Source organism: Clinocottus analis, unplaced genomic scaffold (genome assembly GCF_023055335.1).
Source record: "Clinocottus analis isolate CAN_PGR_092001 unplaced genomic scaffold, fCliAna1.0.p SCAF_9, whole genome shotgun sequence".
In the NCBI taxonomy this organism is placed as follows: Eukaryota; Metazoa; Chordata; class Actinopteri; order Perciformes; family Cottidae; genus Clinocottus; species Clinocottus analis.
In genome coordinates this window covers 1,609,207-1,627,500 of record NW_027176251.1, presented here as the reverse complement: position 1 = coordinate 1,627,500, position 18,294 = coordinate 1,609,207, and the positions used below count along the sequence as shown (strand labels likewise).

Below are 18,294 nucleotides of genomic sequence, written 5' to 3'. Positions count from 1 at the left end.
ACGTTGGTTGTTTTCTTTATTTGGGAGTGAGAAATATAGTCTGACATAAGGCACACGAAAATGCTAAAATAATATATATATATATATATATATATATATATAATATATATATATATATATATATATATATATATATATATATATATATATTAATTTCAAAACAAAATCCTACCAGCAGCGATGCAAAGATTCCAACTTTAGTAAATTCAAACTACCAGGATTGGCGTCCAGTTCGCTAAAAGCTAAATTGCTAATGCTAAATTGCGCCGTATGAATTTGAGTTCTATATGTCTCGGGCTTTTATTGTGAAAGATATGAGCTTACCTTTTGTTAAAAAGGAGCAATAAAGTTCTGATTTTTGGAAAATATGTTTTGATATGTCTTCTCAGCGTAGAGTAATTGGCTGAAGGTAGAGGCTAAAGGCAGAAGCTAAAGGTAGCGGCTAAAGGTAGAGGCTAACAGCACTGCACCACTGCACACTGGCCAAGCGGGGGGTGATGATGATGAAGGGGGATGAAGGGTGAGAGCAGAGGGGATGGAGGAGGGTCAACACTGGAGAAGATGGATATCGACACCTCTGGTGTGTTGTCAGACAAAATAAAGACGCCTCTGCAGATGTATTTGGTTATTGGAAAACCTGAATGAATAACTAAATTGAGGAATAATAAATATTAGCTGAGGCGGTGCACAACTTTTCTTGACTTTATGCATATATACTTCTAAAGTACTCTTATCTGTTTGTTGTTTACTGTATTTATTAGTGTCTTTGTTATATTAGTGTGTTATTCTATGTTTATTGTTATGCACCTTCGTGGAGTCAAATCCCACGCATGTGCAACACATTATTCTGACATTCCTCATGAAATAAAACAATTGATGAGACGCACGTTGTTTATTATGACGACGAAAAGTAAAAAGTAATTAGCAGCACTGATCAGCGTTTACGGTGAATATTATTTGAACAGTTAAACTAATGAAGCGTGACATCGGATGATTGAGTGATTGGCGGATGGTGAACGAGGATTAATGACCTCAATTATTCAAATGTTCTCACGTTGGCATCAATTTAACTTCTAATCACCAAAACATATGAATAAAGATTGAGAAATTACAGGTCTTTTTTTTGGGAATAGAGACTTTATAATAGCATCAGAACTACATCCTTCTACATCAGACGTCGGATTGGTGACTTAACCCAAAAAATGATATTACATTTTTTTAATTTTTTTTTTATAAAAGCCGTCACTTCTCCTCTGAATGTGCATTTTAAACGTTAATCCGTGTTTCTGGAAAATTCCAAGTGAATTTACATCCAACGCCTCCGACTGGTTCGCGAGCGGGCAGGCGGGTTAATCGGGCCCTGCGCCGCCGTCCTGCAGGTCTGACGCAGAGCGGCCGAGCGCCTGAGCGCCTCGGGCTGCGAGCTGAACAACAAACAGGCCGCGAGGAAGAGCCTCTTTCACCGTTTGCTGGATTCAAGGGTGAATCAGAAGGCGTTTAACTCGTGGCCTACTTCCCCTGTTCCCTCTCGTCCTGGAAGCCTTTGAAAGTGGGTTTTTTATTATTATTATTTTTCATCCAAACTTCACGACTGTCACATCCTGTTTGTTGAGCGGCTGTGAGATCCGAACACAAAGCGAAACGTTTGACCTCAAGACGTCGCGGCACTTGACTGGTAAATTAAAGTTTTGCTCTTCTTAATATTTGAATAAAATAGAAAAGCGGCTAAGAATGCTTTCGTGGTGAGAATGACCTCAACCCGAAGGTCGTTAGCATTTACTGATGGAAAATATATTCCTGCACGTGGTTTATCCTCCGGCGCTGAGTCTATTAAGGCCAAAGGGTTATTATATCGCATACTGAGGCACATTTATTGAACATATCAGAGGAGGAAAGAATGAAATGTTGCAGAAACAATAATTTAATTATAGATCTCTGAATACTGCTATAGTAGTAATATAATGATAATAATACAATGTAAGAAAGTTGCGCCTCGATGTTGCATTAATGCTCGTTAGGCTTTTCAAAATAAACTTCTGATTGTAAAGGAAACTACAGGTAAAGATCCTGAAGTGCTGCTCAACAACGTGGGCTACGAATACTGAACGCTACTTTATTATTCACCATTAAATCCTCATTAGTGTTGATTATGTATCTAAAAATAACTATTTCATGAAAGCACAAACAGTAAAAACCCATTAACTTTGCCTTATCGAGGTATTCAGTCAGAAATATTGCGATGTATAATATTTGAATTTTCTCCCGAGCAGCCCGATAGACAACGAGTCAGATGTTTTATTGTGTTTGGTGGTGAAAGCCCTGAATGAGAAGCGATGACCTGAGAAGCTCCAGCAGCATTTTAAAGCTGCACATTCGTCTCAGGCTCTCCGCTGCGGCCCGCGGAGCCGCTCGTTCGAGAGGAAATCTATTTCTTATTCAATTTGTCGACCCAGAATCTCAGAGCCAGAACAAGATCAAACCACAGACCCTCCGGTTAAATAAAAAGCCCCTCTCCCCCTTTCCCTCGCCACGCGCTCCCTACCTCGGGAGGTATTTTAGTACGAGCAGGATTAAGCGTGTATATCCCGGCCCCTAGCTGTCATGCTGGGGATTATGATGCAGGGGGAGGAGAGGTGGGAGGGGACGCTTCCTCCGCTGTGTGAAGGTGAGCTGTGCAGGCTAAGCGGCGGTGGCGGACGCTACCCGCTGGAGATGGCATGGGGACGCTACCCGCTAGAGGTAGCTAGGGGGCGCTGCCCGCTAGAGATGGTTAGAGGACGCTACCCGCTAGAGGTGGCATGGGGACGCTACCCGCTAGAGGTAGCCAGGGGACGCTACCCGCTAGAGGTGGCATGGGGACGCTACCCGCTAAAGGTGGCATGGGGACACTACCCGCTAGAGACGGCATGGGGACGCTACCCGCTAGAGGTGGCATGGGGACGCTACCCGCTAAAGATGGCATGGGGACGCTACCCGCTAGAGGTGGCATGGGGACGTTACCCGCTAGAGGTGGCATGGGGACGCTACCCGCTAGAGGTGGCCAGGGGACGCTACCCACTAGAGGTGGCCAGGGGACGCTACCCGCTAGAGATGGCATGGGGACGCTACCCGCTAGAGATGGCATGGGGACGCTACCCGCTAGAGGTGGCATGGGGACGCTACCCGCTAGAGGTGGCATGGGGACGCTACCCGCTAGAGGTGGCATGGGGACGCTACCCGCTAGAGGTGGCCAGGGGAGGCTACCCGCTAGAGGTGGCATGGGGACGCTACCCGCTAGAGGTGGTTAGAGGACGCTACCCGCTAAAGGTGGCATGGTGGACGCTACGTGGTGGAGATGGCCAGGGGACGCTACCCGCTAGAGGTGGCATGGGGACGCTACCTGCTAGCGTCGACAAGGGACGCTACCCGCTAGAAGTGGCATGGGGACGCTACCCGCTAGCGGCGACAGGGGATGCTACCAGTCAGTAGCGACATCCAATCACAGAGGGCCGAGCGGCTCTCCAGGGTGACGGGGAGCAGATTGAATCTGATTTCTTCGGCGAGTTGAGGAGAGGGCCGTGTAATAACGTTGCCAACGCGTCGCTGTAGTTTAAAGGATCTTTGTTCCGGCCGGGCTTCACCTTGACGTCACCTTCAGCAGCTGCGTAACAAACCTTCAGACGCAATAGTCTGAGGGTTTCTATTGTGGATAATTTAAAGGATATTTATTTGTTTCTCTACCCCACTTTTGTGAAGACTGGAGGACCTACTTACCCTCCTCTTGTGTGTGTTTGTGTGTCTCTGAGGATGCTCCTCGCTGTGTTTCCAGGTGAATAATCGAGTCTTATTTAGCGTTCTGCTGCGTTCTTTCCTCAGTATTTCATACATAACCCCTCCGTCTGTTTTAAATTAAAACCAGATGTGAAATCTGTCATTACAGGTGAGCGTTGCACGGTTTGCAAAAAAAAAAGCGACTATGAAAATAAATTGTTTATGAAACTGACTCGTGAAGACAAAGCTGAAGCAATTAATATCTGAGAGGAAATTAATAAAATGTTTCAAGCAAAGATGCTAAACTCTTAATTAAAGTTCTTCTAAAATACTTCTCTCTTTGTTCCGTGTTGATAAAACTGAAGAATATCTTTTTGCTGGTTGAAGTAAACGATGTGCGAGTTTTAACCCTTCAGCCGCCCGCTGTGGGCTTTACGTTACCCGGCCAGTTACGCGCCGCAAGGAGGCTAGTGGGGGCGGGATTAGGTGGGTGGGGGTGGGGGGTGGGAGGCAGTGAAGGCGAGTGCTCTGTGAGTAGTCAGGCCGCCATCAGCAGCGAGAAAACCTCTGGTTGTCAGCAGCAGGAGGTGGGGAGGGGGTTATACAGAGGGGATGGGGGAGGGGGGGCGGTACTCACTGACAGCCTATAGTTCTGCATCATTTTATCAAACTCCTCGTCAATTTTTTTGTATTTCTCCTCAGTGCGGGGGGTGAGGGAGAAGGGCTCCTCGCGCTCTGGGCTCTCAGAGTCCCGGTGCTCTTTCTTGTTCAGAGCCTTCGTTTTCCCCCAAAAACCACAAGAAGAAGAGGAGGAGGACAGAGAGAGAGAGAAGAAGAAGAGGAAGAAGAAGAAGAAGAAGAAGAAGGGCGGGTTAGACACGGTGACAGGAAGTGTGCTGGTACTCACGCCGTAGCGCTTGAAGAGGCTGTCCAGGTCCTCCGTCTTGCGGTACTTCTCCTCGGTCAGCGGGCTCTGGTCGATGGAGTCGTCTCCGTCGGGCTCGGGGCTGTTGCAGCCGTTAAAGCCTTTCTTTCTCAACGTCTGAAGCGGCCAGAGAGAGAGAGGAAGAGGAGGAGGAGGAGGAGGAGGCACGTTTACATTTCATTGTCCATGCACTTTCTTTTTGGGTTGACCCAACTTTAACCCCGCACAAAAAATAAAAATTTCCTTTCACACAAACACATAGACGAATGCAACTCAACATAAAGACACCTGCAGGATGCTGAGTCATAGCGCCACCTGCAGGAAGGTACTGCATCCATACATCCAAAGCATCTTTTCCAGGCCTGGAAATAACCACTTTTAAGCTCCATGACTTTTCCAGGTTTTCCATGACTAAGTCTGTTTTTCCCTGTATGGAAAGAAAAGGAGGAACCGTTTGAACCCGAGCTGCAGACACAGCGAGGAGTCACACCTCCAACACGCGAGCCAATCAACAGCTCGGTAAACGCTGTGAAGCTGAACGGGGGTGAGAGGCACGCGGCTAACGGCAGCGAGCGAGCGAGAGAGAGAGAGACTCTTATTTTGAGAGGATTCTGCTAAACAAGATTTGGCGTTAAGGAGCTTTTGACCCTTTGACCACACAGACAAGCAGAGAGATCCTCTGGAAAACATACAAGCTTCAGCCCTCAGTGGAAGAGGAAGAAGAAGAAGAGGAAGAAGACGACGAATAAGAAGAAGACAAAGACAAATAAGAAGAAGTTGTTTCCCTTTGTGTGAAGTCTTTAATGTCGTTTGGGTTGCATAATGACGATAAAGTTCAACTCATTTAAATAAAGGGTGTGCTGCTCTGCAGTGGGTTTACTGATGAATAATATTAATAAGAAACACTCGTATTGATTATGACAGCTTCGATTAGCACAACTCGGGAAACTTTAAAGAGTCTGCTAATTGATGTTCAGACCGTTTGGAAATCAATGGATGTCTAAAAATGGAAGGAAAAACACACATGATTCACATTTAAAACGTCTTTAAGACTTCACACTTGATGTATTGTGTTTTCTCCAGAGCTCTGAAGTCAAGTCGCATCCTGAACCTCAGCCCCTTTTTCATCCTCTCATTAATTATGCCGTGTCGAGTGCAGTCTAGTGGCGGTCTGATTAACACAGAAGCACAAGTTCCACGACTCCCACTGCGAACAATCACTCGGAAGCGAGGATGATTCAACGCCGTGTAATTCAGCCGGCGGGAAACTTTCCATGGAAGCGAAGAGCCGGAGAGAGCGGCGCTTAACTCTGGAAGAAGAATCCTCCTTACGGGCTGCAGCCAGGTGAGGGCCGGAGGGTAATGAGGCCGGGTGGATGTCAGGGTGGAGAGACTTCACGGCTTTAATAACAACGCTCTTTGATAGGAATCTCATTAAAACTGGAAGCCATTATTATTATTATCATCATCATCACGTCAGCGGCGTTTTATCTTCCCGACAGAAGCGGCTTATTAGACGAGATTTGTTCCGACACGGCGACGGTCGCCTGGTTCTGCTGTTCGGTCTCGCCGGCGCTCTGATCTGCAGCTTTAATGCAAATGTTATTAAAGAAAAGAAGAAAAAAAAAAAAACGCACGGCAGCCGCCGCCGCCGCCGCCGTCAGCGCGCTTTGTTGTCCACAGTTCAGAGAAAACACACCGGGCTGCCGGCGTGCGCGTGTTCTGACCTAAAAAAAGAAAGAAAGAATTCGGAGAATAAAAGGAACCAAATGAAAACTAAAATACATAAACGGCTCCAACAAAGACGAGGGCCGAGTGGAGGACGTGATGGAGGCATGGAGGACGTGATGGAGGTTGTGATGGAGGACGCGATGGAGGCGTCCTGGAGGACATGATGGAGGCGTGGAGGAGTTGATGGAGGACGTGATGGATGCGTGATGGACATGATGGAGGACATGATGGAGGGGTGGAGGAGGTGATGGAGGACATGATGGAGGACGTGATGGAGGCGTGGAGAACATGATTGAGGGGTGGAGGAGTTGATGGAGGACGTAATTGAGGCGTGGAGGACATGATAAGGGAAATGATGGAGGCCGTTATGGAGGGGTGAAGGAGGTGATGGAGGAGGTGATGGAGGACTGCATTTTTTTCATGTCACATTTTGTTCATCAATTGTTCAGAAAAAAAGAAAAAAAGTTTTATTCATTAATTTTTTTAAAGTAATAAAAACAAAAAAGTTTGTTGAAACTAAAACGCGGATGTTTACAGGCCTGATCTCAAAACACACACGCACACACACACACACACACACACACAGAGATCAGCTTGTCTCTCAGTCAGCCATCTGTTCACCTGTCCGCTGCCCGTCTCTCTCTCTCCCTCTCCCTCTCTCTCCCTCTCCCTCTCCCTCCCTCCCTCCATTGTGTTGCCAGGGTAAGAAAACCCTGCAGAGCGCCACGCCGGCTTCTGACTGGCTGCGGCTTCTGTCAAGCCCCGCCCCCTCCCTCCGACTCGCTCGCCCACCCGCCCGCCCGACCTCTGTCTCCAGCTCGCCATTAAAAAACGCTGCTGCTGCTGCTCTCTCCCTCCTTTAACGCATCTCTCTCTCTCTCTCTCTCTCTCTCTCTCTCTCTCTCTCTCTCTCTCTCTCTCTCTCTCTCTCTCTCTCTCTCTCTCTCTCTCTCTCTCTCTCTCTCTCTCTCTCTCTCTCTCTCTCTCTCTCTCTCTCTCTCTCTCTCTCTCTCTCTCTCTCTCTCTCTCTCTCTCTCGCAAAGTCTCACTCGTCCTTCTGTGTTTTTTCACCCTTAACATCTCTTTCTTTCTGTAATGTCTCCATATCAGAGTCTCCCTGGTCGCTCGTTTCCTCTCATCCTCTCATTTCCCTCCCTCCATCCCTGTCCTCTTTTGCCCTCCTGTTTCCTAGAGCTTTCTCTCTCTCTCTCTTCATCCCTCGCTCTCTTCTCGGGCTGGTTATCAAACCTCTATCCTCGACTACATAATTGTTTGCTGCTCTCTCTTTTTAGCAGTATTGGACTTGTTTTTTTTTATTAAATATCTGTTCAGAAGGCTCCACTCATTCACTGATAAACACATTTTCCTAGAAAATCCTTCACAATAAAAGTCCCCCGCTACATTTCATGATTCCTCTTCCTCCCTATAATGTTACTAAACTTGTTTTATTAAAAAACAGCTGCAAACAAATGCAGCGATAACACATTCTCAAAGACCTCCACAATAAAAGTCCTCATTATTTCTTTTATCATTTTCGCTTCGTGCACCGAGCGATCTGTTTGAGCACGTCCGTCCATCCGGGAGGTCCCACCTCTCTTCTTCCTGAGGTTTTATTTAAAGGTTTGCTTTGTTTTAATCTTTCATCTCATTTCAGAGTCTACGAATAAAATATTTAGACTGTGAAAACTCTGAGGCAGAGTTGTGATTTTAAGGCCGTATGAATAAAACAATAACGTGTTGTCTTCTTTGATGAGATGGTTCCGAATAAAACATTTAAAAATTGTTGCCTTCTTTTGCATCTTTGTGTGTTTATTGAATGACGACTGCGTCCAAAATTAACTTGAAATGTCTCCTGTTGGTAAAAAAGACCCACAAACTAAATAAAAGTAGCTGTTCGTGTCCTTTTAAGAGACAAAAAACAGATTACCGTAAAAGTTGGGTTACAACCCACTTTAGCCAGCTAGCGCTGCTGCTATTTCCCCGCTAGCTATCCATTATAGCCAGCTATCGCTGCTGCTAGCTCCGCGCTAGCGCTCCACTAGCACCCGGTGCTAGTTCCCCGACAACCATCGGACCAGCCCCGGTTCGACGCCCCACTCTGGCAGCGGGGACGCGGGCAGTAGCAGCGGTAAGCTAGCAGCAGTGCTAGCTTGCTATAGCGGGGACACCCACCGAAGGTAGTAGCGGCTTGTAACCCAACTTTTACACTAAATGTTAACGTTTCACTGATTTATACCGAATCATCTTTTATTATTTCAATCTTTTTCACTAAACTCAGGACGAAGCGTCTCGATTGGCTCGTGGAACAACAAAAAGGGGGCGGCGGCTTCATTAGCGAAGACTTTTGGTTCCAGATCTTCACATTCGACATCGTCGAGGACTTTCAGCGCTCGGTGTCTTCTTAATGGAGTCCTGGTCCTCCTTCACCGGAGGGCCATCAATCATTCATGCAGGACTTGAGAGGCGAAACACTCAGAAGACGTCTGTGTCGAGTCCTCGACCGCGAGACGCTGCAAAGACGCTCGTCTGACAACGAGGACTCTCTTCCAATCGACCCTCCGTTTCCGTCAGTAAAAAGTGATAAAATGTAGTATTTAAACTAACAATGAGGATTCAAAGCAGACAGTATGGTGGACTGGACCTCTCAGCAAAGCTCGCTGGAGAGATCTGAACCTTTGAGCCGCTAAGAAAGAAAAATATATTTAAAAAAAGGGCATCCCCCTCTTTTCTTTAGCCATCTTTCTTTCTCTCTTCTAGCATTTCTCTCCTTCTTCCATACTTGCCCTGATTGGGATCTGCAGTCAAGCGGATTAACACATCCTGGCAGGAACACACACACACACACACACACACACACACACACACACACACACACACACACACACAATCTCTCTTTTCAAGCAGCACGTGCATCTCATAGAGAAGCTGTGTGTGCATATGTATTGCCTCTCAGTCATGCACTGGAGTAAAGGAATGTTTAACCATGTGAGGAAGCGCACACACACACACACACACACACACACACACACACACACACACACACACACACACACACCTAAGTGCTTCTCAGCATACACAGACATTGCAGCGTGCATGTACAGTACATGCAGGGTGACAGTACACACACTCTAAAAGCACATGAGTGTGAGTGTGTAGTATGTGTGAGTGTGTGTATGTGTGTGTGTGTGTGTGTGTGTGTTTATGCGTGTGTGTGTTTATATGTGTGCCTGCCTGCGTGACTAAATCTACTCTTTATAATTTATACTCTGCAGCACTTGGAGAACATCGTGTGACCGTGTTCTCCAGCGGAGATGTGAGGATATTATCTCGCTTCAGGAATTACAGAGAAATTATCATCAACGTGTTGATTTTTATCTTTTTTTTCTTCCCTTTTTCTTTTTTTGAGTTTCTCGCCGTTTCCCCGTTTGTCCTGATGCGACAGTGATCGTTTCATATTGTGACATTAATTCAAAGCAGTCGGTGAAAAATCAACGTTTCCTGCCGATGTTTCACAATAAAAGCTTCTCGAGAAGCGAAGGCGTTTCTTTACACCTCTGTGAGATTGAAAACAAATGGGAATCAAACACAGAGTCAAACCATCAACAACAGCTATTTAAGATTTATATATTCAGTAGGAAACAACGGGCCACAGACAGGAAGTCATAAAAGTACTGGGGACTCATCCAACCTTATCCTTCAAAATAAGAGTCTTGAGTCATTTTGGAGCTGAATCTTTCACATTTCACTACTAAAAATACCGTTAAATACAATGTGTAGCTGCAGGTTTAACTTTGGGCTGAGTGCAGTCTCCGCCATCACAAAACACCGCCGCCGATGCAAAACGTTTCGGGGTCAACGGGGGAGACGGCCGGCGCCGCCGACGCTAACGCGCTCTGAACGGAGCGGCGAGTGCAGAGGGGACAGCTGAGGACAAACGCCGGGAAGATGCTGAACGCCTCCTGGCCTGCAGGGGAGGAAGGGGGGAGCAGGCCCGGTAAAGGAGGGAGGCTGCATGTAGGACACACACACACACACACACACACACACACACACACACACAGATAGAAGCCGACACACGACCGAGAGGCTAACCAGGACTGAATATTGTATGAGGCGTTCTCATGGGCTGCTGTAGAGCGTGCAGAGAGAGAGAGACACACACACACACACACACACACACACACACACAGGGAAAGAGACAAGAGTGACACACTTGAAAACACAAACACATGTACGCACACAAACAGGGCCAGTGGAGCTTGAACTGATGTGGCCCGAAGCAGCCCAACGCCCCGTCACGGCCCGCGCACACACACACACAAACACACACGCGCACACACACACACACACATACACACACTTAGGAGCCATCTGCAGATGGAGATACAGCCCACAGACAGGGCTTTACTGCTGACACTCTGAGACAGACGGAGGAGGAAGGAGGGAGGAAACGGCCGTGGCCGAGTGAATCTGGAGATTAGGAGGCAGGAAAGGGGAAAAGGGAAGAAGTGAGGGTGTAAAGGAAGAGCGGAAGTGACAGCGCTTTCTCGGTCTTCACCCTACAAAACTGCTTCAACAACACTTTTACTAAAAGATGTCGTCCTCCCCCCCTTTTCCTCTCCGGGATCCTTCCTCAGGGACCGGGACGCTGGAGAGGAACTCACTGCGTCTTTATTATGTTTCAGGAGCAGTTTTTGGGGACATTAAAAAGCTTGAGTGGCACCCGAGCAGCCGGCGCAGGGCGCTACAGCCAGGAGACGGTCAACTTAAAAACCTGGACCTGGCCACTTCTCAATGTTCTCATTAAATCAGTGGAACATATCAACATTTAACATCTGTGATCTTAGTTTAAAAAAAAGGCAACGTGCATTTTCCTTCCGAAGTCAATAACAATACACAAGAAGGAAACACGTACGAGCCAATCAGAGGCAGAGGAGGGCGGGTCTTGGCGGTGTCAATCAAACTGCCGTCAGTAACAGGCAGTAAGAGACGGCGAGACTCCCAAAGAAACTCTTTCTTTGTGAATAAATTGAAGACATCTTTTGGGCAGAAGGGGACATCAAACCCAGGTGAAAACCAGTTTCAACAAGTTTTCCGCTGACCCACAATGCAACACCAGACCGGCCTTCAAAAGAACCGGGCTGATTTCAATGACCCCACTGAACACCAACAACAAACAAAGACCACAATGAACAGCAACCAACAATACAGCAACTAAAACTAAATCAAACTTTCACACACACGTCAACCTCACGTCGACCAATGAAAATGCTCCAAAGGTATCGGTTGCCTCTCGCCAACCCCCCCCCCCTTCCTCCCTCGCTTTACCTCGATGATGTCGGCGTTGGTCCGGCTCTCGTGCGGCTCGTTGTACTCCGTGTACTTCAGCAGTACTTTGTCCATGTCGGTGCTGGCGTACTGGAACAGCTTGTTGGAGTGGTTGAAGATGATGAGCGCGATCTCGCAGTCGCACAGCACGCTCAGCTCGTACGCCTTCTTCATCAGCCCGAACTTCCTCTTGGTGAACGTCACCTGGAGGGAGGAGACGATACGTCGGCGAATGTTTTACACACTATTAGGCCCTTTGTCTGGATTTTACATCATTTCTTAAATTCACTTTTTAAAGACACTCGCATATGAGATACATACTCATGTGCTACAGCAAAAGTTGCAGCCGTCTATATAATGAAGCCCCATTGTCCTAAAGCTGAAAAATTGAAGCTTGATTTTAGAAATTCTTCATATCTCTTGTGAAAACATAACTTTACTCATGTGTATAAGCTGGTTTGGTGATAGAATTGGTTTACTAAAGGTTCACAAAAGCAGAGGATTATATGGATTAAATGGTAGATACATGTAAATAAACGTCAAATGCCAAATTTAAGTAGTTTTTCTGAGTAGTAATGTTGTCTGTCCCCCGAAAACAAAAGAATCAGAGGAGTCGCCCCCCTGGTGGTCAGGAGAGAGAATGCAGCTTTAACACATGGAGCTTAGACTTCTATACAACCACAGGAGTCTCCTTTACAGATAAACGAGAGATCCTCTTGGACCAGAGACGGAGAATTCGTATTTTATTTTTTGCTTTTCAAAAACACCCTAAAATCTCTTATCGTGATGCATTCAGGGCTGGGAGTTTTTGCAGTATTTGACAGAAAAAAAATCACGACTTTGTTCTTCAGGAAACAGACTTCTAGACACAGCGTGTGGACGTGCTCGCTTTCAAGTACACAAACACACACACACACACACACACACACACACACACACACACACACACACACACACACACACACACACACACACACACACTCTCCTTGTCGTTTTCACACTCCGTTATGCTCTTTTCCATGCTCTCTTTCTATGTCACACACTCTCTCCCGCTCTCTCTTCCACACTCTCCATCTGTCACACGTTATTTCTCTCTTTTCCTCACACACACACACACACACGCCCCCTCAGTTGTGAACGAGCAGAACAGAACCGGGTCCCTCGTCGTCTGCCGGCTTGGCTTCGGAGACGCTTCCCCGCTGCAACCAACTGGTATTTACAATCCGGGGAGATTTGGCTTTCGCTTGGATTAAAAACACACAGGGTTGCACAAACAGTGCGACACAAGCGGAGAGACGGAGGGATTTAGAAATGGAGAGAGAGAGAGAGAGAGAGAGAGAGAGAGAGAGAGAGAGAGAGAGAGAGAGAGAGAGAGAGAATGAGGTGGTGGTGGGCTTCAGGTAGCGATGTGAGATCTGGTGTTTGATATGGCGCTAAAAAAGAAACGCAAATAGAGTGTGTGTGATCAGACGGGATGCTGGAATGATCTGAAGAGTGTGATGTCACCCTGTGGGCGTGGCCTACAGAGCAGCGTGCTCTTTAGGCCACGCCCCCACAGGGTGACATCACGGCAATTGTTTTTCCATCAGACCTAACTGATGTTGAGCGCCAGACAACTCGGGACTCTAAATTTTTCAAACTGCTCAAAAACTACAATGAAGAGCATCAAATATTTAGTTTCTGCTCGTTTACTTCCACCAAAGTGCATTTTGTGCACGGCGAACCAGAAGACCACCTTTAACTGGTCCTCTATGGTCTCAGTGTAGTCCTGGTCCTCTATGGACCTCCATCACCACAGTGGTCTGTTTCTACAGATCCAGCAGAGACCAGTCCACCGTGGACTGACCCAGACATCTCGCTGCTGGAGACTATTGCTCAATGTTAATGACACGAACGTTAAGTGGGCGGGGCCTGTTAGTGAGTGAAGGGGGCGGGGCCTGTTAGTGTTCTGCATTCCTCAAAGTTTCTGCACTCGTGAGAGCGACGTGAGAGTTCGTTCTCTTCAGTGTCGACTTCGGCATCGCTGGGAAAGAGACGTTTCTCTGAGAAGGATTGAACCAGGACAGCGACGAGGAGGAGAGGAAGAGAGGAGGAGAAGAGAGGAGAGGAAACCGTGAGACCTTCCATCTCCTGCTTATTTTAGTTTTTTACCTCGTTTTTTACCTTGTCGCCCGACATGTTAAAGCCTCTCTCCTCCTTCACCTCTCATTTTCTCGCCCTCGTTTTCTCTCCTCCCTCCCTCCCTCGCTCATTGCTTCCTGCTGCCACAAATCAAATTATATCGGGGTCGTTTCCATGGGCAACTGACTCCCCTCCTGCCTCCCCTTTCCGCCCCCCATTTCCCACCTCATCACACACACACACACACACACACACACACACACACTGCTGCCATCAAACACACACACACCTGCCATCACCTCCCTCCCCCCATCTTTATCTCTCTGCCTATCTACATATCTCTCTGTGTGTCTCTCTCACACACACACACACACACACACACACACACACACGCACACACAATATTACGTCTGAGCAGGATGACGATGAGGGCGGTCGGTGATGAAGAGATGAGCCGACACAAACAACAACAACTGCTCTCCTGACTGAGGTCGCCCACCAGCGAACACACACACACACACACACACACACACACGTCTCAGTAACCCCCTCTTCTTCCTCTTCTTCCTCCTTCCAGAGGAAGCGGGCAGCGGGGCGGCGACTTTTAGATCTCAGTTTCGATCTCCAGCGTTTGCCACAGAAGGGATAAACGAGCTGGAGGTAATTGACATTAAGGACAGAAGATTGCCAGGTAACCATTGGCAACTGAAGAATAAGAGGGAGGGGGTCAGTGTGTGTGTGTGTGTGTGTGTGTGTGTGTGTGTGTGTGTGTGTGTGTGTGTCTTGGCGAGGTCGCGTCTGTGTGATGATTATGTGAGGAGTTTCTACCAACTTCTTTTAACCCTTCAGGGCCATTTTCTCGATTTTACATAATTTCTTAATTTCACTTTTAAAGGACTTTCATACGAGATATTTATTCATCTGTTGTATCAAACATTGCAGAACAATCTCAGCTGTCTGTATAATGAGCCACCGTTGTCATAAGGCACAAGTGTAAAGTGATAATATGGCCTGAAAGCAGAAAAATAAAAATAATTTCAAGGGCGAACTGTACCCAGCATGCAGTTCGGCGACCAATTATCAGTGTTACAAATTGTTTGTGTCACAACCTGTTGTGTCGTTGTGATGTTTTACTCTGGTAAAGACCGTTAGTTGTGGGTTATTAATTGTTGTCTTTATAATATGACCATTAATTACTGACGATGCATTTCTTACTTTGTTTCCAAATACTACAATACCCATGATCCTCGGCTCACAGCTGAACTCGCCACTAATCTGAAAGTCAACGGATTCAAACCGCTTGAACTAAAACCGGCTTTCCATCGCGGAGTCTTGTACTCCTGAATCGGACTACTGAAATGCATGCTGGGAGTCAGAGTCGTCTTTTCTCTCTCTCTCTCTATGTTGCTCTCGCCCTCATCGCGTTCCACCTGTCCACCTGTCTCACCTGACAGCCTCTCTGCAGAAAATGAGCAGAACTTTTAGTGCTGATGCTGAAAAAAAAAGAAGAGTAATGCCCTTTTGAGTGTTGCACAACTCTTACGTGGCGTTAAATTAATTTCCGGAAGAAACACTGTCGCAGTGAATATTCAACCCTCTCTGCGTTATCTTTAATGTGACACACACACACACACACACAGTAAATCCTCCACATGAAGCCAAACATCTCCTGCGGGCCTCGTCTTTGTCTCCAGGAGGAATGAGTCGCTGGAGATGCTGTCGTGTTTCCAGCCGGGGGCGCACACTCTGAACGCCGTTTGTGTTGAGGAGCTTATGGCTGCGTCTCTCAATCACCACGTAGGAGGGTGACGGGCTGCATGCGCTCCAAAACTAAATCTTATATATATTTATGTAGAAATATATATATATATATATATATTCCTCTTTCAGGAGCTGTACGGTTTCATTAGCTCAAGCAATTACGCTCATTTCTTTGCCGGCTTAAACTCTCAGCGCCGCGTTCCCCTTCAAAACAAAAGCTCAGGGTTCTGAGCGCCGCTGATAGAAGAACCCTCGCCGTAAACGAGCACGCCGGTTTCGGTTCTAAGGCCGTGTCATCACCCCCCACCCCCCTCTCATGATCTGGTTTATTGTTGTTTGTTTTATTTTTTTGCCGCAGCGATTAAAAACAAGACAAACAGTTCGCTGCTCGTTAGCGGTCGATGACGCTCGTCGACAAACTGACTCCACGCCGGATTGGAGACGTCGGCTCCATTAACCAAAACCTGCCCGACCAGAAACATTCGCCACCCCCATCCTCCTCTTCCATCCTCCTCCTCCATCCTCCTCCTTTATGTCCAATTGTGTGCTTGATGAATACAGAGCCGTCATACTCTGACAGCCCTGCAGGCTCACTTTGCTCTTCTTTAGGAAAAAAACAACCATAAACCTGCAAAGATCGATGAGGAGAAAAGTGAGGATGATTTTCCAAAAACCCTCTTTCTCTCTCTTTTTTTCTCCCCCTCTCTCTCCAGACACCTCATTTCTCTCCCTTCTGCCCCCCCCTGTCTTGTTGTCCCTCTCCCTCTCTCATTTGAAGGTGGGCACGTCAAGTCCATTACTCAATCTGCTCAATGGAGCGGAGCCCATTTACCAGTTGACTCATTTTAGATGGATCATTTAGCCTTTCATCCTCTCTGACAATGCCACTGATGTAACCAGGGGGACCAGGACGGGAGGGGAGGGTTGTTTTAGGGGATGTGAGTGTGTGTGTGTGTGTGTGTGTGTGTGGGAGGGGGGGGGGGTCGTACCTCCTTGCTCTTTTCCACTGTATGGACGAAGAGGAGGAGGAAGATGAACCCTGTGATTCACGTGAGCCTCATAAAACACGATGCTAGCAGGTTGTGTGTTTGTGCTGCACGGGAAGTCGCAAGAGGAAACTTCCTTAGATCTGATGGAGATGCATTGTGGGATATGTAGTCACATAATATAATCATATTGATAAAGCTACTTTGACAGCCGTGTCTTAAAGGGACAGTGTGGAGTTTAATGAACTCAAACTACCAGGGTGCATTGACAAAAACCGTCATTTTAGCCAGTAGACGAGCAGCTGCTGTGTTCTACGTTGTTTAGTTTGTTTTGTCAATGGAGTCTGGTGTCTCTGAAGAGCGGCTTAGATAACGGCTGCAGGTCCCCGTCATAGCGAGATAAAGAGGTGGAGATATTCTAAACATAGCCTCCTCTCTCTCTCTCTCACTCTGATATATAGATTCTTTGAAGTGTCGAGCACACGTCCACAGCAGGAGGTTGCTAGTTCTGCGCTGGAGAAGAAGAGCCTCACGACCTTCCCAGTATCTGAACTGGTCACTTTAATGGAACAGTTCAGTTTTCAGTTTGTCTCTAAACCAGGAAGTCACCGCGGAGCCAGCGCTCACCTGTCTGTTGCGCTCGTCGGTGATCCTCTGGATCTGGATCTTTTTCCTCCCCATGTTTCCGGTGTGGCGGCGGTAGGGGCGATACGGGGAGGGGGGAGGGGAGGGAGGGGCGTCTGCGGCAAGGTCAGAGGTCAGAGGTCACCGACGGCTTCTTCCTTCCTTCAGAAATGTGTCGCGTCGCCCTCTCCGTGCACGCGGTGAGGCCGTCACGCCAGAGAGTCACCACGAATGAGAAATGTAAAAAAAAAATTAAATTAAATTTTAAAAAAGAACCGGGGAGGAGGAGGACGAGAGGAAGACGTTTGGGTGTCCGGCCTCTTCAGATCATGGTCCCGTCTCCGGTGGGCAGGTCATGCACACTCCGGCTTGAACTGGGGATGCTCTGCCCTCCCCTTCACCTCAGCTGGGCAGCTCCTGCAAAACAACAACAACACAGAGGCACTCATTAGACGAGAGAGAGAGAGCGAGAGAGCGAGCTTTGTTTGCATACCGTGACCCACTTTAGCGACTACAAACACTGTGTTTTTGCCTTGACCCCTCGTATGCAGCGAGAGAATAAATGATGCAGCAAAGCATTGGAGGCGCCATCAAATCGGAAGCACATTGGGGGGAAAGAGGTAAATGGGGGAGGATGGAGGAGGGCGGATGGAGGAGGGTTTAGAGCTCTACACGCAGTAGGAGGCCCTCGGGGGCCCAGCGAGCGGGGAGGCTGTGCTGTGTCAGCTTCATTAGAGGCATCACCGCCACATCACTGATCCGCTGGTCGCCCGCGGCACCCGGCTGCCCCGGCCTGTAGCCGACACGCCGACAACATATTCTACATTCAAAAACACATGAAACGCTCTCTTACGAGGATTTTTTTTTCAAAAGACTCTCGAGACGGGTTCCCGAGAGCCGGATGGCCGGCCGGCCGGCGGCGTGGAGCCGGTGTGAGCGGGACGCGTCGCCAACGACGAGCGCACCGCGTTGGTCCTCTCTGCTCGTTACCTAAAACGCAACGCTGACCTAATTTCGCGCCGCGCGGAAGAAGACGGAGAGCGTGAAAAAAGGCGCGTCTGATTCAGC

General features: G+C 47.7%; 1 protein-coding gene across 9 annotated transcripts in view; it reads right to left on the bottom strand.

Moving 5' to 3' along the window:
- The window catches only part of mef2d (myocyte enhancer factor 2d), a 66,281-nt gene that overhangs the window by 20,279 nt on the left and 27,708 nt on the right, over positions 1-18,294 (bottom strand). For all 9 annotated transcript variants that reach the window (XM_068568990.1, XM_068568996.1, XM_068568997.1 and 6 more), the window contains exons 2-4: positions 17,230-17,643; positions 11,735-11,938; positions 4,658-4,792 (exon numbers count right to left, since the gene is read on the bottom strand). In XM_068568990.1, coding sequence (XP_068425091.1) covers positions 4,658-4,792; positions 11,735-11,938; positions 17,230-17,283 — 393 coding nt within the window. In that variant the 5' untranslated portion in view covers positions 17,284-17,643. The remainder of the gene's footprint in view (positions 1-4,657; positions 4,793-11,734; positions 11,939-17,229; positions 17,644-18,294) is intronic.